Genomic DNA, 20,851 nt, shown 5'->3' with positions numbered 1-20,851 from the left:
GAGCCACCGCGCCTGGCCACTAGTTTGTTCTTAATTGTTGCAGCCTATTTAATTATGTCTGAATTGTAATTTGTTTTAGTAATCCCTTATTGAACATTTTAGCTATTTTCACTTTTTCTTTTGGCTGTTAGGGAAAAAATTCTGCAGTCAACAACCTTGTACAATTTTCATTTTATACGTATACTGCAGATGTGTTTTACCTATGCTTTTAGAACTGGAATTAGTGTGTGAGAGTCAACATTTTTTATTTTGATGGATATTGCCAAGTGGCCTTCCATAGGAATTATATAAATATATACTCTCACCTACAGATACCAGACTCTCTCTGTATTCTCGCCAAGATAATGTCTTTTTTTTTTTTTTTTCTTTTTTTTTTTGAGACAGTTTCTCGCTCTTTCACCCAGGCTGGAGTGCAGTGGGGCATGATCATGGCTCACTTTAGCCTCGACCTCCCATGCTCAAGGAATCCTCCCACCTCAGCCTCCCTAGTAGCTAGGACTATAGGCCTGCACCACTACCCCTAGCTAATTTTTTTTTTATAGAGACGGAGTTTCGCCTTGTTGCCCAGGCTGGTCTTAAACTCCTGGACTCAAGCAATTCACCTGTGCCTCCCAGAGTGTTGCAATTATAGGTGTGGACTGTCTGCCGGGCGCGGTGGCTCACACCTGTAATCCTAGCACTTTGGGAGGCCGAGGTGGGCGGATCACAAAGTCAGGAGACTGAGACCATCCTGGCTAACACAGTGAAATCCCATCTCGACTAAAAATGCAAAAAAATTAGCCAGGCGTGGTGGCAGGTGCCTGTAGTCCCAGCTACTTGGGAGGCTGAGGCAGGAGAGTGTCGTGAATCCGGGAGGCGGAGCTTGCAGTGAGCCGAGATTGTGCCATTGGACTCCAGCCTGGGTGACAGAGTGAGACTCTGTCTCAAAAAAAAAAAAAAAAAAAAAAAATTGAAACTGTCAGTTAAAAAATAGGTATTTGAATTATAAATCAAGGTATACGTGATCTATGATATCTACTGAAAAATTAAACTAGGCATATAATTTTTTTTGTTTTGTATTTTATGTATTTTATATACTTTAGTTTAAAATCAGAAAGTTTTTCCCCTGAAATAATTTATTTACCTTTTTGTGTTCAATAGATGCCTTCCAGGATGTCAAATTTGTCAACAACTCGTCAGGTAAGTTTAACATAACTATACTGCACAAATTCGAAAAATAAATAAAACTAATCTATTAGAAATATGAGTTAGAACACAGTGGCATGAAACTCACATGCTATTATATTTGATGGGTACTTTACCTAGACTTGGAAGGTGAAGGGTCAGTCAAGGCTGTTTGAAACTCAGGTGAAGCTACCTAAGAAGAGTTGTAAAGTTGTGTCCGTTGAGCAGAAGTTGAAGGACAGGAATTTTAGCAGCGAGAGCAGTGTATGGGAAGGCCTGATAGTGAAAGACATCATGGTTCTGTCAGGAAACTGCAGAATATAAGATGGAGATTTGAGAGATTTGGGCCTGGAAAAATGAGAGTTTCAGTTACTCTACAAGGCTTTTTGTTGCACATGCTTTTGATTTCATGTTAAAAGGCTATTGTACAGGCAATTAATAACATGCTATATTAGTATTATTATTTTGAGACAGAGTCTCACTCTGTCGCCCAGGCTGGAGTGCAGTGGCACAATCTTAGCTCACTGCAATCTCTGTCTCACGGGTTCAAGCAATTCTCCTGCCTCAGCCTCCCGAGTAGCTGGGATTACAGGCATGTGCTACCATGCCCGGCTAATTTTTGTATTTTTAGTAGAGATGGGGTTTCACCATGTTGGCCAGGCTGGTCTTGAATTCCTGACCTCAGGTGATCCACCTGCCTCAGCCTCCCAAAGTGCTAGGATTACAGGTGTGAGCCACCAGGCCTGGCTGATTTTATTTTTTGTAAGAGCAGTTTGCATTTTTAGATTGGATTGGAAGAAAATAGACCAGTTGCTGAAGTTTTAGAGTGATTCAAGCAAAAAGATGAGAACCTGAAGTAAGATGTTTTTGACAATGAAGAGAAGTAGGCATATTTGAAGGGATTAATGAGATAAATGCAATAGGATTTGGTGAATGTGAAGAAAAGGGAAGATTTGAGCATGGTAACTACATTTCCTTCTTAGGCAACTGAGTAAATTGTAATATGCTTTAGGGTCTGATGAGGAAGTATAAGAGGAAGAAGAGAAGGTCTCTGGGTGGTAGGCTAGGAATGAAAGTACATAGAATGGGTTTATTTTAGATATATTGAAGAGTTTTTCAAGGAAGTCTGTAAAAACAAAAACAAAAAGCCTGACAGACTGGATGTGATGGTTCACACCTGTAATCCCAGCACTTGGGGAGGTTGAGGCAGGAGGATGATTTGAGCCTAGGAGTTTGAGACCAGCCCCGGTAGCATAGTGAGACCCTGTGTCTACAAAAAAAAGAAAACCACACACAAAAATCTTGGCATGGTAGCATGTACCTGTAGTCCCAGCTACTTAAGAGGCTGAAGCAGGAAGATCACTGGAGCCGGGAGGATCGTTTGGACCTAGGAAGTTGAGGCTGCAGTAAGCCCTGATCACACCACTGCACTCCTGCCTGGGCAACAGAGCAAGACCCTGTCTCCAGAAAAAAAAAAAAAAAAATCAACAAAAAGACCTGACAGTCTTTCATATTTGCCCCTGTACTTAACCATCTCCAATCCTATTCATTTCGTCTTACAGATGGTGAGGTTCCATCTGGTGTCCCTTGTTTGACAAGGCCAAAGAGTTTCTTTTATTTAGCATTTCATATAGTGCAGCTACACTGAACTGAACATGAATTTTCTCAGTTTGGTCTATCTGAAAATATGTTTCTTTTATTTTCGTATTTGAAGAATGTTTTTACTGGATATAGAATTCTGGGTTGTGTTATTTTATTGCAGCAGGTGTTTTTTTTTGTTTTTTGTTTTTTGTTTTTTTTGAGATGGAGTCTTGCCCTATTGCCCAGGCTAGATGGCATACAGTGGCGCGATCTCAGCTCCCAGCAACCTTTGCCTCCCAGGTTCAAGTGATTCTCCTGCCTCAGCCTCCCCAGAAGCTGGGATTGCAGGCACACACCACCATGCCTGGCTAATTTTTGTATTTTTAGTAGATTTTTTCTCTAGCTACTTTAAATATATTTTTTTTCTATTCCTTTGGTTTTCAGCAGCATGTCTATAATATTCCTGAGAGTGATTCTCTTTGTTCTTATTCTGCTTGCATAAATATTTGCACGTTCAAATTTTTTACCTGATTGAGAAGGTTTTTTTTTTTTCCCCCCCTTTGAGATGGAGTCTTGCTCTGTTGTCCAGGCTGGAGTGCAGTTGCGATCTTGGCTTACTGCAACCTCTGCCTCCCAGGTTCAAGCAATTCTCCTGCCTCAGCCATCCGAGTAGCTGGGATTACAGGCGCATGCCACCATGCCCGGCTTATTTTGTATTATTAGTAGAGATGGGATTTTACCTTGATGGTCAGGGTGGTCTCGAACTCCTGACCTCGTGATTCGCCCACCTCGGCCACCCAAAGTGCTGGGATTACAGGCATGAGCCACTCGTTTGGCCAGGAAGGTTTTTTTTTTTTAAATTAACTTTTTTTTCTTTATCTGATGTATTGAGTAATTTCTGTTGATGTCTTCAGGTTCACTCACTTTTATTTCTACAGTCTCCATTTTGCTGCTTTGTCCATCCAGTGAATTTTCTTTTCTTTTTTTTTTTTTTTTTTTTGAGACGGAGTCTCACTCTGTCGCCCACACTGGAGTGCAGTGGCACAATCTCAGCTCACTGCAAGCTCTGCATCCTGGGTTCACGCCATTCTCCTGCCTCAGCCTCCCGAGTAGCTGGGACTACAGGTGCCCGCTGCCACACCTGGGTAATTTTTTGTGTTTTTTTTTAGTAGAGATGGGGTTTCACCTCATTAGCCAGGATGGTCTTGATCTCCTGACCTCGTGATCTGCCCGCCTGTAATCCCAAAGTTCTGGGATTACAGGCGTGAGCCACCGCGCCCAGCCCATCCAGTGAATTTTCATTTCACGCATTACATTTTTCAGTGCTAGGATTGCTATTTGATTCTTTGTTATAGTTTCCATTTTACTGCTGAGATGCACCATGTGCACTCTCATTATGACTGTCTATTCCTGTATGTCCTTCAACATATTTATAACACCTGCATTAGAGTCTTTGTCTACTGATTCCAACATTTGCCATCATTTAGGGTCTGTTTGTGGTGACTGCTTTTTTTCCTTTATCTTTTTTATATATCTAGTTTTGTGTTTTTTTTTTTTTTTTGAGATGGTGTCTTGCTCAGTTGCCCAGGCTGGAGTGCAGTGCTGCAATCTCAGCTCGCTGCACCCCCTGCCTCCTAGGTTCAAGCAATTCTCCTGCCTTAGCCTCCTGAGTAGCTGGGATTACAGGCGCGCACCACCACGCCCGGCTAATTTTTTATATTTTTAGTAGAGATGGGGTTTCACTATGTTGGCCAGACTGGTCTGGAACTCCTGACCTCAGATGATCCGCCCACCTTGGCCTCCCAAAGTGCTGGGATGGTGTGAGCCACCGCACCCGGCCAGTAATTTTTTATTATATATTGTTGTTCTGGAGTAAATAATTTTCTTGTAAGGAGTGTTCGGTTTCTTTCTGACAGGTGATTAAATTAATTATTGGTAGATTCTTTTGTCCATTCAGGTTTGATTTTCTTCTTTGTTAGGGCAGTTCTACTTCTATTTTAAACTTAGTCCTAGGATGTGGACCTTCCTCTTAAGGTATAGCTTTTTTGTGGTCTCAATTGAGTGTTCAGGGGGTTCAGTGATGTCTTTTCGCGCTAAACTAAAACTGCTATGTCTTCCAGACCTTTAGGACCCTGTTCTCAGACCCACACACAGCAAGTGATTGCTGCTGGGCATCACAGAATCTCTCACAGATACACCTTAGACCATGGCCAAAGACCCATGGTGAATCCCCATGTGAGATTTTTTTCCTTCTTGTCTTTATAGCTCCCTTTTCTCTGGTAACTGCTACAAATTCCAGCTGTTTCAACAGCCTAGAATTCTGTTCTCTACTTCCTGTTCTCTACTGCCTAGGTGTCATCTCTAAGATTGAGAAATTGCCCCCAAGCTGGTGCAATCATGGGGGTTTACCTTGTGTAGTTCCCTCATTTCAAGGATCACAGCTTCGTGTTTCTTCTTGTTTTAATGCCTGAAACAGTTATCTCATATATTTTGTTCACGTTTATGTCAGGAATCTCCGAGACCACACCTTGATTTCATGATTAGCTAGAATGAATCATAAGACTTAGCATGTAGTGGTACTCTTGATAAGATTTAATAAGTATTATGTTATCTCTGTTGAGGAAGTTTCCTCCTTTCCTAGTTTGCTGACAATGCTTATAATGAATAGACATTCAGTTTTGTCCAATGCTTGTTTTCCTTTTTGTGGAGAACGGGGTCTCGCTATATTGCCAAGGCAAGTTTTGAACTCCTCGGCTCAAGCTATGCTCCCGCTTATGCCTCCTTAAGAGCTGGGATTGCAGGTGTGAGCCACCACGTCCATTTCTTTTTTCTTTTTGGGGGGAGTGGGGAAACAGGTTCTCACTCTGTGGCCCAGACTGGAGTGCAGTGACACAGTCACTGCAGACTTGACCTCCCGGGCTCAGGTGATCTTTTCCCTTTAGCTTCTCAAGTAGCTGTGACCACAGGTGCATGCCACCATGCCTGGCTAATTTTTGTAGAGAAGTTTTGCCATGTTGTCAGGCTGGTCTTGACTCCTGAGCTCAAGTGATCCTCCCATGTTGGCCTCTCAAAGTGCTGGGATTACAGGCAAGAACCACTGTGCCCGGCCTAGTCTTTTCTTGTAATGCTGATGCTTTGCCTTTTTTTCTTTTTTTGAAATGGAGTTTCTTTTGTTACCCAAGCTGATCTAGAACTCCTGTCCTCAAGCAGTCTTCCCACCTCAGCCTCCTAAGTAGCTGGAATTACAGGCTGGTTTTATTTTTTGTTTTTTTCCAAAGCAGAATGAGTCTCACCTCATGAAATGAATTGGGAAATGTACCCACTTATGATTTTTTGGAAGAATGTATGTAGAATTGATATTTCCTCCTAAATGTTTGATGAAATTCACCAGTGAAGGCATCTGACCTCGAATTTTCTTTGTGGGAAGGTGTATTAATGATTTTTTTTTGAGACAGAGTCTTGCTGTATTGTCCAGGCTGGAGTGTTAATTTATTTTCCTGTTCAGTTTTTCTCATTATTCTGACTTCAGTTTATCAATTTTATTTATCTTTTCAATGACAAGCTTTTTGTTTTCTTGCTTTCCCCCACTGTTTTTTCTCTTTTCTGTTTCATTGTGTTCTTTTTTTTTTTTTTTTTTTTGCGATGGAGTCTCGCTCTGTCAGCCAGGCTGCAGTGCAGTGGCATGATCTTGGCTCACTGCAACCTCCGCCTCCCGGGTTCAAGCAATTTTCGTGCCTCAGCCTCCTCAGAAGCTGGAACTGCAGGCGCCCACCACTACACCCAGTGAAGTTTTGTATTTTTAGTAGAGACAGGATTTCACCATGTTGGCCAGGCTGGTCTCGAACTCCTGACCTCAAGTGGTCCACCCGCCTCGGCCCCCTGAAGTGCTGGGATTACAGGCATGAGCCACCGTGCCCGGCCCATTCTGTTTTCTTTATCATATCTTTTCTTCTGCTTACTTTGAGTTTAATTTGCTCTTATTTTTAGTTTTTAACGTAGAAGTTTAGGTTATTTTTTAAATGAAATTTTTAAAAACTTTATTTAGAAAATTATTATTTTATTTATTTATGTATTTATTTATTTTAAGAAGGAATCTTGCTCCGTCACCAGGCTGGATGTGCAGTGGCATGATCTCAGCTCACTGCAACCTCCACCTCCCGGGTTCAAGTAATTCTGCCTCAGCCTCCCGAGTAGCTGGGATTACAGGCGCGTGCCATGACGCCTGGCTTATTTTTTATATTTTTAGTAGAGGTGGGGTTTCACCATGTTGGTCTTCATCATGCTCATATTTTTTTTCCCACATAGTCTTTTTTTCTTTAATTTTTTCGTTTAGAGACAGAGTCTTACTATGTTGCCAGGCTAATATCGAATTCGTGGGCTTAAGCAATCCACCCGCCTCAGCCTCCCAAAGTGCTGGGATTATAGGCATGAGCCACCATGCCCAACAAGCATGGTCTTTTTTTAAATTTTTTTTATTTTTATTACAGACGGGGTTTCACTGTGTTAGCCAGGATGGTCTCGATCTCCTGACCTCGTGATCCACCCGCCTCGGCCTCCCAAAGTGCTGGGATTACAGGCGTGAGCCACCACACCCGGCGTCAAGCATGGTCTTAATAGTTGAAGCTCATTTATAATACTTGTTTTTGTGTCATTTTCTGATAATTCCATCATCTCATTCTTTTTTGGTCTTCATTTAGTGATTTTATTTTATTGATAGTTTTCTGCTTCTTTTCATGCCTCGGTATTCTTTGAAATTTTTATTTATTTACTTTTTTGAGACAGGGTCTCTCTGTGTCACCCAGGCTGGAGTGCAGTGGCACCATATCAGTTACTGCAACCTCTGCCTCCTGGGCTCAAGCAGTCCTCCCATCTCAGCTTCCCAAGTAGCTTGGACTACAGGCATGCATCACCACGCGCGACTAACGTTTGTATGTTTTGTAGAGATGGGGTTCACCATGTTGCCCGGGCTGGTCTAAACTCCTGGGCTCAAGCAAACTGCCAGTCTCCATTTCCAAAAGTACTAGGATTACAAGTGTGAGCTACCACGCCCAGCCGTCTGGGAATTTTTCATGCATGCTGACAATAGTGAATTTTATGTTTTTGGGTACTGGCATTTGTTGTATTCCACTAGCGAGTTTCAGACTTGCTATAGCATGCAATTAGATTACTTTGGATCAGTTTGATCCTTTCAGGTCTTGCTCTTAAACTTTGTCAGAGCATGGGCTGTCTAGGTGTGATTTTTTTTTTTTTTTTTTTTGAGACCTGGTCTCGCTGTGTTGCCCATCCTGGAGTGCAGTGGCACGATCTCGGCTCACCGCAACCTCTGCCTCCCAGGTTCAAGCGATTCTCATGCCTCAGCCTCCTGAGAAGCTGGGACTACAAGCGCACACCACCATGCCTGGCTAATTTTTATATTTTTAGGAGAGACAGGGTTTCACCATATTGGTCAGGCTGGTCTAGAACTCCTGACCTCAGGTGATCCATCCACCTTGGCTTCCCAAGGTGCTGGGATTACAGGCATGAGCCACCGTGCCTGGCCTGTCTAGGTCTAATTTAGTCCTTCTAATTAAATGATACTTTTTTTGAGGACGCTATCGTAAGCCTTGTGTGTTATGAGATCTCTACTCTGGCTGGTGGGAACATAAACAGTTCCCTGCCCTTTATGAGCTTCAGAAATTGTTTCGGCTGTTGCTGTCTAGTTAGTAGCTCTTAACTTTGCCTTAAGTAGTTATTCTTTTTTTTTTTTTTTTTTTTTTTTTTTGAGACAACGTCTCACTCTTTCGCCCAGGCTGGAGTGCAGTGGCCCAATCTCTGCTCACTGCAGTCTCCCCGTCCCAGGTTCAAGTGATTCTCCTGCGTCAGCCTCCTGAGTAGCTGGGTTTACAGGCACGCGCCACCATGCCCAGCTAATTTTTTGTATTTTTAGTAGAGATGGGGTTTCACCATGTTGGCCAGGATGGTATCGAACTCCCGACCTCAGGTAATCTGCCCGTCTCGGCCTCCCAAAGTGCTAGGATTACAGGTGTGAGCCACTGCACCTGGCCAAGTAGTTATTCTTCCACATGCTTAAGGAGACCCTTCTGCAGATACTTGGAACTTTCTCGTAGCTCCCTCCTCTTTTTGTTTTCTACCTCACAAACTCTAGCTGCCTTGGCTTCCTCAAACTCTGATCTGATTTTAAGATTGTATCAAATCAATGAGACTGCCCAGCTCCATTATGTTCCTACTTACGGTGTTATAGTCCAGTATGTGCTTCTGGGTAGAATGCCATCTATCTTTGAACCCTAGCCTCAGACACCATTGATCACCCTTTTGTCACTATATAGATTAGTTCATGGTTTCTTGAATTTTGTATATGTGGAATCATACAAATATATAATCTTTGGTGTCTAGGTTCTTTCACTCAGTATGATGATTTTGAGATTTATCCATTCTGTAGCATCATTAGTGTACATCATTGTGTACACTAGTGTAGCATCATTTCTCTTTATTATTGGATAGTATTTCTTTTTCTTTCTTTTTTTGAGTTAGGGTCTTGCTTGCTCTGTCGTCCAGGATGGAGTACAGTGGTATGACCAAGGCTAACTGCAGCCTTGCTGGGCTCAACCAAGCCTCCCACCTTAGTCTCCTGTGTAGCTGGGACTACAGGTGTATGCCACCACACTTGCCTAATTTTTTAAAATTTTTTGTCAAGCCAGGGTCTTGCTGTGTTTCTTAGGATGGTCTTGAACTTTTGACCTCGAGGTCGTCCAGCCTTGGCCTCCCACAGTGTTGGGATTACCCGCATGAGCCACACCCAGTGTAAATACTATTTCTGTTATATGCCTATACCATGTTTTGTAGATGCCTCATGTTAAATTTAGATGATGAATTCATCTTAAACTAATTATACTATTTCAGTGCTATGATGAAGGTATTAATATATAGATATCCTGAAATCAAAAAGCTTATTTTTATGCTATTTGTCGATTCATTCACTTTTAATTCCATTTTTTCATTAACTTTAATTTTTTGAAGGGTCTTTTAATCTCACCTTTTTCTTTTAGGTGTTTTTGTGGTCGCTTGGTCAAGCAACATGCTTGTTTTACTGCAAGTCTTGCCATGAAATACTCAGATGTGAAATTGGGTGACCATTTTAATCAGGCAATAGAAGAATGGTCTGTGGAAAAGCATACAGAACAGAGCCCAACGGATGCTTATGGAGTCATAAATTTTCAAGGGGGTTCTCATTCCTACAGAGCTAAGGTATGTCACATATTGGATTTTTCTTCATTTATGTTGTTAAATAATAAACATCACAATTTGTGTAGCAACATTGACAAAAAGTTGGTCTCAGTAATTTATTTGCATATTTTAAAGTACAAAGGTGCATACAAATATAGAATTGTATCTTTCTGGTGGATTGAACCTTTCATCATTATAAAATGTATTTTGTTTCTTGTCATTTTTCTTGACATGGTTTGCTTTTTCTGGAATCAGTGTAGTTAAAGCCGTCTTTCTTGCTTTTCGGTTTTAACCTTTTATGTTTAAGGGATATCTTTTAATTGTTTTTAAAAATGTTGTCTGCTGTGTATTTAAGTTTAAATTTACCATTATGTTATTAGTTATCTATTTGTCTCACTTTTTTCTTTGTTCTGTTTTTTTTCTTATATTATTTTGGATTAAATATTTTTTATTATTTTCTTACTCCTTTATTAGCATATTATTTATACAGTCATCCTCCAGGGGCCTTGGTTCCAGGACTTCCCTCAGATACCAAAGTCTACAGATATCATAGTATTTGGATGTAATCTGTGCACACCCTGTTGTATAGTTTAAATCATCTCTAGATTCCTTATAATACCTAATATAGGCCAGGCACAGTGGCTCACGCCTATAATCCCAACACTTTTGAGAGGGTGGAAGGATGGCTTGAGGCTAAGAGTTGGAGACCAGCCTGGGCAAAATAGTGAGACTCTGTCTCTACTTAAAATAAAAATATTAATAAAATGCCTGATACAATGTAAATAGTTGTTAAATTGCATTGTTAAGGAATAATGACAGGTAAATAAAGTCTACATATGTTTAGTACAGGCTCAATTTTTTTTCTTGAATATATTTGATTCACCACTGGTTGAAACCATAAACGTGGATCCCACAGATACAGAAGGCCTACTATACGTTCTTTTTCTATTCTTTTTTTTTTTTTTTGAGATGGTGTCTCTGTCGCCCAGGCTGGAGTGCGGTGGCGCAATCTCGGCTCACTGCAACCTCTGGCCTCCTGGGTTCAAGCAGTTCTCCTGCCTCAGCCTCCAGAGTAGCTGGGACTACAGGTGTGTGCCACCATGCCCAGCTAATTTTTTGTATTTTTAGTAGAGACGGGGTTTCATTGTGTTAGCCAGGATGATGTCCATCTCCTGACCTCGTGATCCTCCCACCTCCGCCTTCTAAATTGCTGGGATTACAGGCCTGAGCCACCATGCCCGGTCTGTTTTTCTGTTCTTTAGAAAAACAATATTATAGGTAAGGCACGGTGGCTCACACCTGTAATCCCAGCACTTTGGGAATCCAAGGCGGGTGGATCACCTGAGATCAGGAGTTCGAGATCAGCCTGGCCAACATGGTGAAACCCTGTCTCTACTAAAAATACAAAAATTAGTCGGGCGTGGTGGCATGAGCCTGTAGTCCCAGCTACTTGGGAGGCTGAAGCAGGATAATCACCTAAACTTGGGAGGTGAAGGTTGCAGTGAGCCGAGATCACGCCACTGCACTCCAGCCTGGGCTTTAGAGTGAGACTCTGTCTCAAAAAAAGAAAAAAGAAAAAGAATACTATAATAAATGTGATAATGTGATAAAATGCATTTTTAACTTGTTATATGCAGTCACGCATCACTTAAGAATGGGGATATGTTCTCAGAGATGTGTTAGGCAGTTTCATCATGCTAACACCATAGATTGTATTCAGACCTAGATGGTATAGCCTACTATATGCCTAGGCTATATGGTATAGCCTATTGCTTTTAGGCTGTAAATCTCTATGGCATGTTATTGTACTAAATACGATAGGCAGGTGTAACCGTGTAACACAGTGGGAAATATGTGTCTAAATATATATAAACAAGAAAAAGGTACAGAAGTATGGTATTATAATATTAGGGAACCACCTTATATATGCAGTTTGTCATTAATCAAAATGTGTGGCACATGACTGTACTGTAAATTAGTCCTTTACCACTTTTTTTTTTTTTTTTAATGAAGTATTTATTGATCATTCTTGGGTGTTTCTCGGAGAGGGGGATATGGCAGGGTCATAGGATAATAGTGGAGAGAAGATCAGGAGATGAACACATGAACAAAGGTCTCTGGTTTTCCTAGGCAGAGGACCCTGCGGCCTTCTGCAGTGTTTGTGCCCCTGGGTACTTGAGATTAGGGAGTGGTGATGACTCTTAAAGAGCATGCTGCCTTCAAGCATCTGTTTAACAAAGCACATCTTGCACTGCCCTTAATCCATTTAACCCTGAGTTGACACAGCACATGTTTCAGAGAGCAGGGGCTGGGGGAAAGGCCATAGATCAACAGCATCCCAAGGCAGAAGAATTTCTCCTAGTCAGAACAAAATGGAGTCTTCTATGCCCACCTCTTTCTACATAGACACAGCAACAATCTGATCTCTCCTTCCTTTCCCCACACTTCCCCCGCTTCTTTTCAACGAAACCGCCATCGTCCTCATGGCCCGCTCCCGATGGTCGCTGTCTCTTTGGAGCTGTTGGGTACACCTCCCAGACAGGGCGGCCGGGCAGAGGCGCTCCTCACCTCCCAGACAGGGCAGCCGGGCAGAGGCGCTCCTCACCTCCCAGACAGGGCGGCCGGGCAGAGGCGCTCCTCACTTCCCAGACGGGGCCGCTGGGCAGAGGCGCTCCTCACTTCCCAGACGGGGCGGTCGGGCAGAGACTTTCCTCACCTCCCAGACGGGGCGGCCGGGCAGAGGCGCTCCTCACTTCCTCCCAGACGGGGTGGCAGCCAGGCAGAGGCGCTCCTCACCTCCCAGACAGGGCGGCCGGGCAGAGGTGCTTCTCACTTCCCAGAGGGGGCGGCCTGGCAGAGGCGCTCCTCACTTCCCAGACCGGGCGGCCGGGCAGAGGCGCTCCTCACTTCCCAGACGGGGTGGCCGGGCAGAGACGCTCCTCACTTCCTCCCAGACGGGGTGGCGGCCAGGCAGAGGCGCTCGTCACCTCCCAGACAGGGCAGCCGGGCAGAGGCGCTCCTCACTTCCCAGACTGGGCGGCCGGGCAGAGGCGCTCCTCACCTCCCAGACGGGGTGGCCAGGCAGAGGCGCTCCTCACTTCCCAGACGATGTGGCGGCTGGGCAGAGGCGCTCCTCACTTCCCAGATGGGGCAGCCAGGCAGAGGCGCTCCTCACTTCCTCCCAGACAGGGTGGCAGCCAGGCAGAGGCGCTCCTCACCTCCCAGACGGGGCGGCCGGGCAGAGGTGCTCCTCATCTCCCAGACGGGGCAGCCGGGCAGAGGTGCTCCTCACTTCCTCCCAGACGGGGTGGCGGCCGGGCAGAGGCACTCCTCACCTCCCAGACGGGGCGGCCGGGCAGAGGCGCTCCTCACCTCCCAGACGGGGTGGCCAGGCAGAGGCGCTCCTCACTTCCCATACGGAGTGGCGGCCGGGCAGAGGCGCTCCTCACTTCCCAGATGGGGCAGCCGGGCAGAGGCGCTCCTCACTTCCTCCCAGACAGGGTGGCAGCCAGGCAGAGGCGCTCCTCACCTCCCAGATGGGGCGGCCGGGCAGAGGTGCTCCTCATCTCCCAGACGGGGCAGCCGGGCAGAGGTGCTCCTCACTTCCTCCCAGACGGGGTGGCGGCCGGGCAGAGGCACTCCTCACCTCCCAGACGGGGTGGCCGGGCAGAGGCGCTCCTCACTTCCCATATGGGGTGGCGGCCGGGCAGAGGCGCTCCTCACTTCCCAGATGGGGCAGCTGGGCAGAGGCGCTCCTCATTTCCTCCCAGACGGGGTGGCGGCCAGGCAGAGGCGCTCCTCACCTCCCAGACGGGGCAGTCGGGCAGAGGTGCTCCTCATCTCCCAGACGGGGCAGCCGGGCAGAGGTGCTCCTCACTTCCTCCCAGACGGGGTGGTAGCCGGGCAGAGGCACTCCTCACCTCCCAGACGGGGCGGCCGGGCAGAGGTGCTCCTCACTTCCCAGACGGGGTGGCCGGGCAGAGGCGCTCCTCACTTCCCATACGGGGTGGCGGCCGGGCAGAGGCGCTCCTCACTTCCCAGATGGGGCAGCCGGGCAGAGGCGCTCCTCACTTCCTCCCAGACGGGGTGGCGGCCGGGCAGAGGCGCTCCTCACCTCCCAGACGGGGCAGCCCGGCAGAGGCGCTCCTCACTTCCTCCCAGACGGGGTGGCGGCCGGGCAGAGGCGCTCCTCACCTCCCAGATGGGGTAGCCGGGCAGAGGTGCTCCTCATCTCCCAGACGGGGCAGCCGGGCAGAGGTGCTCCTCACTTCCTCCCAGATGGGGTGGTAGCCGGGCAGAGGCACTCCTCACCTCCCAGACGGGGCGGCCGGGCAGAGGCGCTCCTCACTTCCCATACGGGGTGGCGGCCGGGCAGAGGCGCTCCTCACTTCCCAGATGGGGCAGCCGGGCAGAGGCGCTCCTCACTTCCTCCCAGACAGGGTGGCGGCCAGGCAGAGGCGCTCCTCACCTCCCAGACGGGGTAGCCGGGCAGAGGTGCTCCTCATCTCCCAGATGGGGCAGCCGGGCAGAGGTGCTCCTCACTTCCTCCTAGACGGGGTGGCAGCCGGGCAGAGGCACTCCTCACCTCCCAGACGGGGCGGCCGGGCAGAGGCGCTCCTCACCTCCCAGATGGGGTAGCCGGGCAGAGGTGCTCCTCATCTCCCAGACGGGGCAGCCGGGCAGAGGTGCTCCTCACTTCCTCCCAGATGGGGTGGTAGCCGGGCAGAGGCACTCCTCACCTCCCAGACGGGGCGGCCGGGCAGAGGCGCTCCTCACTTCCCATACGGGGTGGCGGCCGGGCAGAGGCGCTCCTCACTTCCCAGATGGGGCAGCCGGGCAGAGGCGCTCCTCACTTCCTCCCAGACAGGGTGGCGGCCAGGCAGAGGCGCTCCTCACCTCCCAGACGGGGTAGCCGGGCAGAGGTGCTCCTCATCTCCCAGATGGGGCAGCCGGGCAGAGGTGCTCCTCACTTCCTCCTAGACGGGGTGGCAGCCGGGCAGAGGCACTCCTCACCTCCCAGACGGGGCGGCCGGGCAGAGGCGCTCCTCACTTCCCAGGCGGGGCAGCTGGGCAGAGGCGCTCCTCACATCCCAGATGATGGGCAGCCGGGCAGAGACGTTCCTCACTTCCTATATGGGATGGCGGCCGGGCAGAGGCGCTCCTCACTTCCCAGATGGGGCGGCCGGGCAGAGGGGCTCCTCACATCCCAGACGATGGGCGGCCAGGCAGAGACGCTCCTCACTTCCTAGACGGGGTGGCGGCGGGGCAGAGGCTGTAATCTTAGCACTTTAAGAGGCCAAGGCAGGAGGCTGGTAGGTGGAGGTTGTAGCGAGCCAAGATCACGCCGCTGCACTCCAGCCTGAGCACCATTGAGCATTGAGTGAGCGAGACTCCGTCTGCAATCCCAGCACCTCGGGAGGCCGAGGCAGGCAGATCACTCGAGGCCAGGAGCTGGAGACCAGCCTGGTCAACACGGCGAAACCCCGTCTCCACCAAAAATACAAAAACCATTCAGGCGTGGTGGCGCGCGCCTGCAATCCCAGGCACCCGGCAGGCGGAGGCAGGAGAGTCACAGGAGCCCGAGGCAGGGAGGTTGCAGCGAGCCGAGATCACGGCAGTACAGTCCAGCTTCGGCAACAGAGGGAGACCGAAGAAAGGGGAGCGAGAGGGGGAGGGGGAGGGACCCTTCACCACTTTTTCAACAATGCGAGAACCTTTGGAATATTTGAAACTGCACTTATTTCTCTTAAGACTTATGTGCTCTTGTCGGCATAAATTTTAATTTTCTGTTTTAAACCCCTAAAACATAGTTGTTATTTATTTAGATTTGAACATTTTAACCTTGGCATGGTAGCTCATGCCTGTAATCTCAGAACTTTTGGAGGCCTAGACAGGAGGATCACTTGAGTTCAGGAGTTTAAGACCAGCCTGGGCAACGTAGTGAGACCTTGTCTGTACTAAAATTCAAAAATATTAGCTGGGCATGCTGATAGACGCCTGTAGTCCCAGCTACTTGGGAGGCTGAAGCAGGAGGATCAGTTGAGCCTGAGAAGTTGAGGCTGCAGTGAGCCCTGGACCATGTCACCAAAGTCTAGCCTGGGCAACAGAGCCAGACCTTGCCTGAAAAACAAATAACAACAGCAAAAACCATTTTAACCTCTACATTGTTCTGCCTGCCTCCTTTTTCTGATGAGGAAAACCTTGCCAAACAGTGAGCTCATCATCTCTCCAAGTTTTTCTTTTCTCCTGGATCCCAATCCTACAAATTCTTACTGCCTTTGTACCCTGCTAATGTCTTTTTTTTTTTGAGACTCGCTCTGTTGCCCAGGCTGGAGTGCAGTGGCGCGATCTCAGCTCACTGCAGCCTCCGCCTCCTGGGTTCAAGCAGTTCTCCTGCTTCAGCCTCCCAAGTAGCTAGGATTACAGACAGGGTTTCACCATGTTGGCCAGGCTGGTCTGGAACTCTTGACCTCAAGTGATCCATCTGCCTCCGCCTCCGCCTCCCAAAGTGCTGGGATTACAGGTGTGAGCCACCATGCCCGGCCACCTGCTAATGTCTTCAAGCAGGTGTTATTGTTCTTTTTTCTAGTTTTTCTGGTTCCCAGGGGCAGAGTATGTCCAAACCAACCTAGCCCATCATTGTAGGAAGTGGAATTTCTCATTTATTTCTAATATAGTATTAAAAACATTAACTTTAGACTGCTTCTCTAATACTACTTTATGTGCCCAAATATAATAATGAGTTAAACAAAACTGTTACAGAAAGACTTATTATAGAACAAATCCAGCTGGGCTGGGCGCGGTGGCTCATGCCTGTAATCCCAGAACTTTGGGAAGCCAAGGCAGATGGATCACCTGGGGTCAGGAGTTCAAGACCAGCCTGACCAACATGGCAAAACCCTGTCTCTACTAAAAATACAAAAAGTAGCTGGGCCTGGTGGTGCATACCTATAATCCCAGCTACTCTGCTTAGGAGGCTGAGGCAGGAGAATCTCTTGAACCCGGGAGGCATTCCAGCCTGGGCGACAGAGCGGGACTTTGTCAAAAAAAAAAGAACAAATCCTATTTACAAAGCATTCTTGGTCTGGTGTGGTAGCTCATGCCTGTAATCCCAGCACTTTGTGAGGCTGAGACAGGCAGATCACTTGAGCCCAGGAGTTCAAGACTAGCCTGCGCAACATGGTGAAACCTTGTGTCTACAAAAAATACAAAAAAAATTAGCCATGCTGGGTGCCGTGTGTCTGTAATCCCAGCACTTTGGGAGGCTGAGGTGGGCAGATCCCTTGAGCCCAAGAGTTCAAGACCAGCCTAGGCAACATGGTGAAACCTTGTGTCTACAAAAAATATTTAAAAAATTAGCTATGCAGGGTTCTGTGTGTCTGTAGTCCCAGCTGCTTGGGAGGCTGAGGTTGGGGGATGGCTTGAGCCTGGGAGGCAGAGGCTGCAGTGAGCCAAGGTGGCGCCACTGCACTCCAGCCTGGGCAACAGAGCCTGACCGTGTCTAAAAAAAAAACAAAACAAAACCAAAAACCAAAGTATTCTTAAGGGACTCCAGAGTCTTCTACTCAGTTTTATGGAATGCTGGGTTTTTTTTGGCTTCATTTCTTTTGTTTTTTTGTTTGTTTGTTTGTTTTGAGATGCAATTTCGCTCTCGTTGCCCAGGCTGGAGTGCAATGGCGCAGTCTCAGCACCCTGGAACCTCTGCCTCCTGGGTTCAAGCGATTCTCTTGCCTCAGCCTCCCAAGTAGCTGGGATTACAAGCACTCATGCCTAGCTAATTTTTTTGTATTTAGTAGAAACGGGGTTTCACCATGTTGGTCATGCTGGTCTCGAACGCTTGACCTCACTCAGGTGATCCACCTGCCTTGGCCTCCCAGTGTTGGGATTACAGGCGTGAGCCACTGTGCCTGGGCTTTTGGCTTCATTTGTTTGTCAGTACTGAGATTTTCAGTGGTGTTTGATCTTTGTAAAGGAATGGGAAATACATCCTTTTGCAAATAAGATTTCTTAGAGATGATTTTTAAATCTCTCAGTGTCTGAATATTTGAAGTTTTTATGAGCTACTTCATATATGTGCTTTAGGCCAAGAGAATGAATTAATGTGAGTATAGCAAGTAAGTCTTATGATGTCACTTAAACAGGAAGTTAATTTTTAAAATCTTTCAAACCAGAAGAAGTTATTTCACACACGATAGCTTTTTTTTTTCTATTTTTCTATAGAAAGATGTTTTCAAAAATTAAACTGGAGAATCCATCCGAACACCATGAAAGGTCGATTACGATTTTCTGGTTATTTCTCAGTCTGATCAAATCCAGTTACTTACAGCGAAGAAAATAATCATCTATATTAAATATATCTTTTTAAATTTTACTCCATAGTTACAATTTGTTTATAAATGGACTAGATCATTGCCAAACTTTCAAACAGATAATTCAGTATTTGCCTCTCTTCATAGCAAGAGCCTTAGAAGCCTCCATATTTTCCCCCCAATTCCCTTTTTTTCCTTTTCCGATCCTCTTCAGCCAGTCTTAATGTTTCTAACTCACCGTGTAGTCATAGTTAAAGAAGGCAATAAATACTGCAGGTACCTTGGTAAATTGGGTCAGTGGTAATTGAGTTTAAACAGAAAGAGTAACATTTGTGTCTACATGTTTAAAAGTTAGTTTCGCTATTTCTGTAGATCTCACAGAAGGATTTTTTCAACTTTAAAATCATTTGCTATTGCTTATTCCTTGGAGTATAAATATATTGAAAATAGCCTATGAAATCTCTTTCTACATAATCTGATTCATATAAAATTTTCCGAAGTCATATAATGTCGCATTATGAAACCTGTGAACATGTTCAATTATTTTGTCCTTTTAAAATCTTTTTCTAGTATGTGAGGCTATCATATGACACCAAACCTGAAGTCATTCTGCAACTTCTGCTTAAAGAATGGCAAATGGAATTACCCAAACTTGTTATCTCTGTACATGGGGGCATGCAGAAATTTGAGCTTCATCCACGAATCAAGCAGTTGCTTGGAAAAGGTCTTATTAAAGCTGCAGTTACAACCGGAGCCTGGATTTTAACTGGAGGAGTAAACACAGGTAATGTGATGATTATACCAATTTTATTTAGTGTGTTTTAATTTTTTTTTTTTTGAGACAGACTCTCACTGTGTTGCCAGGCTGAAGTGCAGTGGCACAATCTCGGCTCACTGCAACCTCTGCCTCCCGGGCTCAAGCAATTCTCCTGCCTTAGCTTCCTGAGTAGCTGGGATTACAGGCATACGCCACCATGCCCGGCTAATTTTTGTATTTTTAGTAGAGATGGGGTTTCACCATGTTGGTCAGGCTGGTCTCGAACTCCTGACCTCATGATCCACCACCTTGGCCTCCCAAAATGCTGGGATTACAGGCATTAGCCACGACGCTCAGCCCTTAAATTTTTTTATAATAGCAATTAGATATTTGAAATAAAGATCAACACTGAATATAGATATACTTAACTCTTGATTAATAATCTACAGTTTGTAGGTAAAAATGATAATCGAACCTGTTTGGTTATTATTTTGTCTTTAAAAAAAAAAAAAACGCAACACTTTAGAGCAGGATTTGGCAAACTGTAGCCTGTGTGCCAAATCCAGCCCAAACCTTGAATAAAGATTTACTGGAACACTCACTTATTTACTGTATTAGTCTGTTTTCATACTGCTATAAAGAACTGCCAGAGACTTGGTAATTTATAAAGGAAAGAGGTTTAATTAACCCACAGTTCAGCATGACTGAGGAGCCTCAGGAAATTTATAATCATGGTGGAAGGTGAAGGGGAAGCAAGGCACCTTCTTACACAAAGTGGCAGGAAGGAGAAGTGCCAAGCGAAGAGGGAAGAGCCCCTTATAAAACCATCAGATCTTGGGAGAACTCAGTCACTGTCACCAGAACAGCATTGGGGAAACCGCCCCCATGATTCAGTTACTTCCACCTGGTCTCTCCCGTAAAACCTGAGGATTATGGAGATTACAATTCAAGATCAGATTTGAGTGGGGACGCAAAGCTTAACCATATCAGTTTATATATTGTCTATGACTATTTTTGTGCTGTAACAGCAGAGGTGAATAGTTGTGACAGAGATGGTATACCCTATAAAGCTTATTATACTGTTTAGCCTTTTAGAAAAAGGTTTTTGACCCTACTGTAGAGCAAAGCATTATTTCCATCACTTTCCGACTAGTGGTAAATTGATACAAGAATGGCAATCCATTGCCTCAGCAGCAGTAAGAAGTAGCTTTCAAAAATTAATTTGTAACATACTACTGTCTTTTATTCTGTATCTTCGCTATCACATATATAGGTTGAATATAAAGAGGGCAGATTACTTTCAATGTCTAAAATAAAACATTTAAGTCAGCTTGCAAACATCTAATTCATTATCAGCAACTTTTTTTTTTTTTTGAGACAGAGTCTTGCTGTCACCCAGGCTGGAGTGCAGTGGTGCCATCTCAGCTCACTGCAACCTCCATCTCCCGGGTTCAAGTGATTCTTATGCGTCAGCCTCCCAAGTAGCTGGGATTACAGGTGCCCGTCACCACACATGGCTAAGTTTTGTATTTTTACTAGAGATGGGGTTTCACCATGGTGGTCAGGCTGGTTTTGAACTTCTGACCTCAGGTGATCCGCCTGCCTCGGCCTCCCAAAGTACTGGGATTACAGGTGTGAGCCACTGCACCCGGCCAGCAGCTATTTTTTGAACCTCATTGCGTCAGATGTTTTTCAGGCTGCTAAGAATTTATTCCATAAACAATAAAAATATCTACCTTCATGGAACTTCTAGTGGGGGAGATGCAGATAAGAAACAGATAACTCAGTAATGTATAACATGTTAGATGCTGATAAG

General features: G+C 45.9%; 1 protein-coding gene across 4 annotated transcripts in view; it reads left to right on the top strand.

Moving 5' to 3' along the window:
- Positions 1-20,851, top strand: part of TRPM7 (transient receptor potential cation channel subfamily M member 7) — a 129,162-nt gene that overhangs the window by 27,980 nt on the left and 80,331 nt on the right. For all 4 annotated transcript variants that reach the window (XM_063652234.1, XM_054450615.2, XM_063652233.1 and 1 more), the window contains exons 3-5: positions 1,141-1,179; positions 9,792-9,990; positions 18,849-19,062. In XM_063652234.1, the coding sequence (XP_063508304.1) occupies positions 1,141-1,179; positions 9,792-9,990; positions 18,849-19,062 (452 nt within the window). The remainder of the gene's footprint in view (positions 1-1,140; positions 1,180-9,791; positions 9,991-18,848; positions 19,063-20,851) is intronic.

Source organism: Pongo pygmaeus, chromosome 16 (assembly GCF_028885625.2).
Source record: "Pongo pygmaeus isolate AG05252 chromosome 16, NHGRI_mPonPyg2-v2.0_pri, whole genome shotgun sequence".
NCBI lineage: Eukaryota > Metazoa > Chordata > Mammalia > Primates > Hominidae > Pongo > Pongo pygmaeus.
Note: the sequence above shows the minus strand (reverse complement) of the source record. Positions and strands in the feature narration are given on the sequence as shown.